This window comes from Trichechus manatus, unplaced genomic scaffold, assembly GCF_000243295.1.
Source record: "Trichechus manatus latirostris isolate Lorelei unplaced genomic scaffold, TriManLat1.0 scaffold00002, whole genome shotgun sequence".
Lineage (NCBI taxonomy): Eukaryota > Metazoa > Chordata > Mammalia > Sirenia > Trichechidae > Trichechus > Trichechus manatus.
In genome coordinates, this window is record NW_004443938.1 from 25,529,558 (window position 1) to 25,531,225 (window position 1,668).

General features: G+C 54.4%; 1 protein-coding gene across 4 annotated transcripts in view; it reads right to left on the minus strand.

Moving 5' to 3' along the window:
• Positions 1–340: 340 nt before the first annotated feature.
• The window catches only part of GRM1 (glutamate metabotropic receptor 1), a 508,344-nt gene continuing 507,016 nt past the window's right edge, over positions 341–1,668 (minus strand). For 2 of the 4 annotated variants that reach the window (XM_012554781.2, XM_012554785.2), the window contains one exon: positions 406–1,491. In XM_012554781.2, the coding sequence (XP_012410235.1) occupies positions 1,425–1,491 (67 nt within the window). In that variant the 3' untranslated portion in view covers positions 406–1,424. Of the gene's footprint in view, positions 1,527–1,668 lie in introns of all 4 variants that reach the window. The other 2 variants (XM_004368848.1, XM_012554783.1) reach the window with 2 other exon arrangements.

Consider the following 1,668-nt stretch of genomic DNA (forward strand, 5'->3'; position numbering starts at 1 on the left):
AACAAGGCTGGCACGGGATCGGGTGTGGTAGGTGAGGATAAGTGGGAGAAGGCTCGAGAGAAATGAGTCACTGTCCCATCCTGTGTTCACTCGGTGGTTCCATACCTGCTCCCCCTTCACCCACCAGCTCTGGCTCCACCATGCTCAGTATGAATACATGAACACCATCAGGTGAACTAATGATTCAAATGGCACCTCCACAGTTGTCTCTTGTCAAGCTTGGCCAAGTGAGTGTGGGCGTGTTATATCTGCGCACAGTTATGCAAGGAGAAGATTTTGGTTGTTGTGATTTTATTTTTTGCCATAAAAGTTACATACCATATGGGATTGTGCTTTGTCAGAATTCCCCTTCTTCCCAGAGAAGGCTTTTGAATAATTGAAAAATCAGAACCCTTGCCTGGATCGTTTATCTATTTATTTATTTTTTGCTTGCAGAGTACTGCATCGCTCCCTCTCTCCTTGCTTCAGGCAGCAGCAGCAGCGTTCTCTTCCCTTCCTGTTCACTTTGCCCTCTCCTTCCCGTGCTTCTCCTCCCAGCTTTTCGCACATCTCTGGAGACCGGGCTTCCTGACTTAGCTTGCTTTTCTACGTGGACACCTCCTTACTACAGAGTGGAAGAGCTTTGCTTATAGTCCCTCAGAATGACAGAGGCGTAGGTCACGTTCGGAGGGGTGCAGAGCACCGACTCGGACACGGGGGAGCTGGGCACCGAGCTACCTGAGGCCACCGAGTCTCGGAAAGGCGATGGGGGCGTCAGGGCAGGCGAGTCCTCTGGGGTCAGGTTGCTGGCTGCAGGCAGGTCCTCCCCTTCCTCTTCCAGCTCATCTTCCTCAGTGTTTCCCTCCCGCTCGTACACGTACTCCTGAAGGAGCTTAAACTGCTCGCTGTCGTCCTCGTCCTCTGCTCGGGGGGAGATGAGCTCTTCCCCGAAGGTGCTCAGCTGCAGTGGGAGCATTTGCAGGTGCTGCGGGGGCGGCGGGGGTGGGTACAGGGACCGCACTCCATTGCCCAGGCCCCCGGGGACAGCGAGCACTGCGCTGAAGTCGGGGATCCCAGTGTTGAAGTTGTTGACGACGCCCTGCAGCTGATCTATCAGAGATTTCTGCTGTTGCGGTTGCTGCTGAAGTTGCTGCTGCTGGAAGGGAGGGGGCAACCCCTTGGGGATGACCGGGTCTGCCAGGAAGAGGGGGGTCTCCTCTGCAGTCAGGTGGGGCAGCAGAGGAGGGGTGGTCACTGCCGGTGGCACGCGTCGGTGCACCACCATGGAAGGGCTGCTGGGAGGGCTAAAGCGAACCGGCTGGGCATCCTCCTCCTCCACGTTGTAAAGGGTCTTGGTGCTGGTATCTGAAAAGGTCAGGCTCTTGCCGGAGCCTTGGTAACTTTTAGTGAGGGGCTTGATGACGGCCGTTTGGTTGCAGGCCGTCTCACTGGTCTTCACGTGCACAGAGAGGCGGTGCCACATGTGCTGTCCTTTGGACACTTGTCTTCCACCTGGTTCAGACCATGACACAGACTTGCCATTAGAACTACGAATAAAATAGAGATGGATTTATTTGCAGTTATATCATGCACACAGGGTAAAATACATATAAAGCATACGCAAGCCCAACCCAATACAATTGAACTATCCCCTCTACTATATGTCTTTCTCCCACATCCCACCCCCCC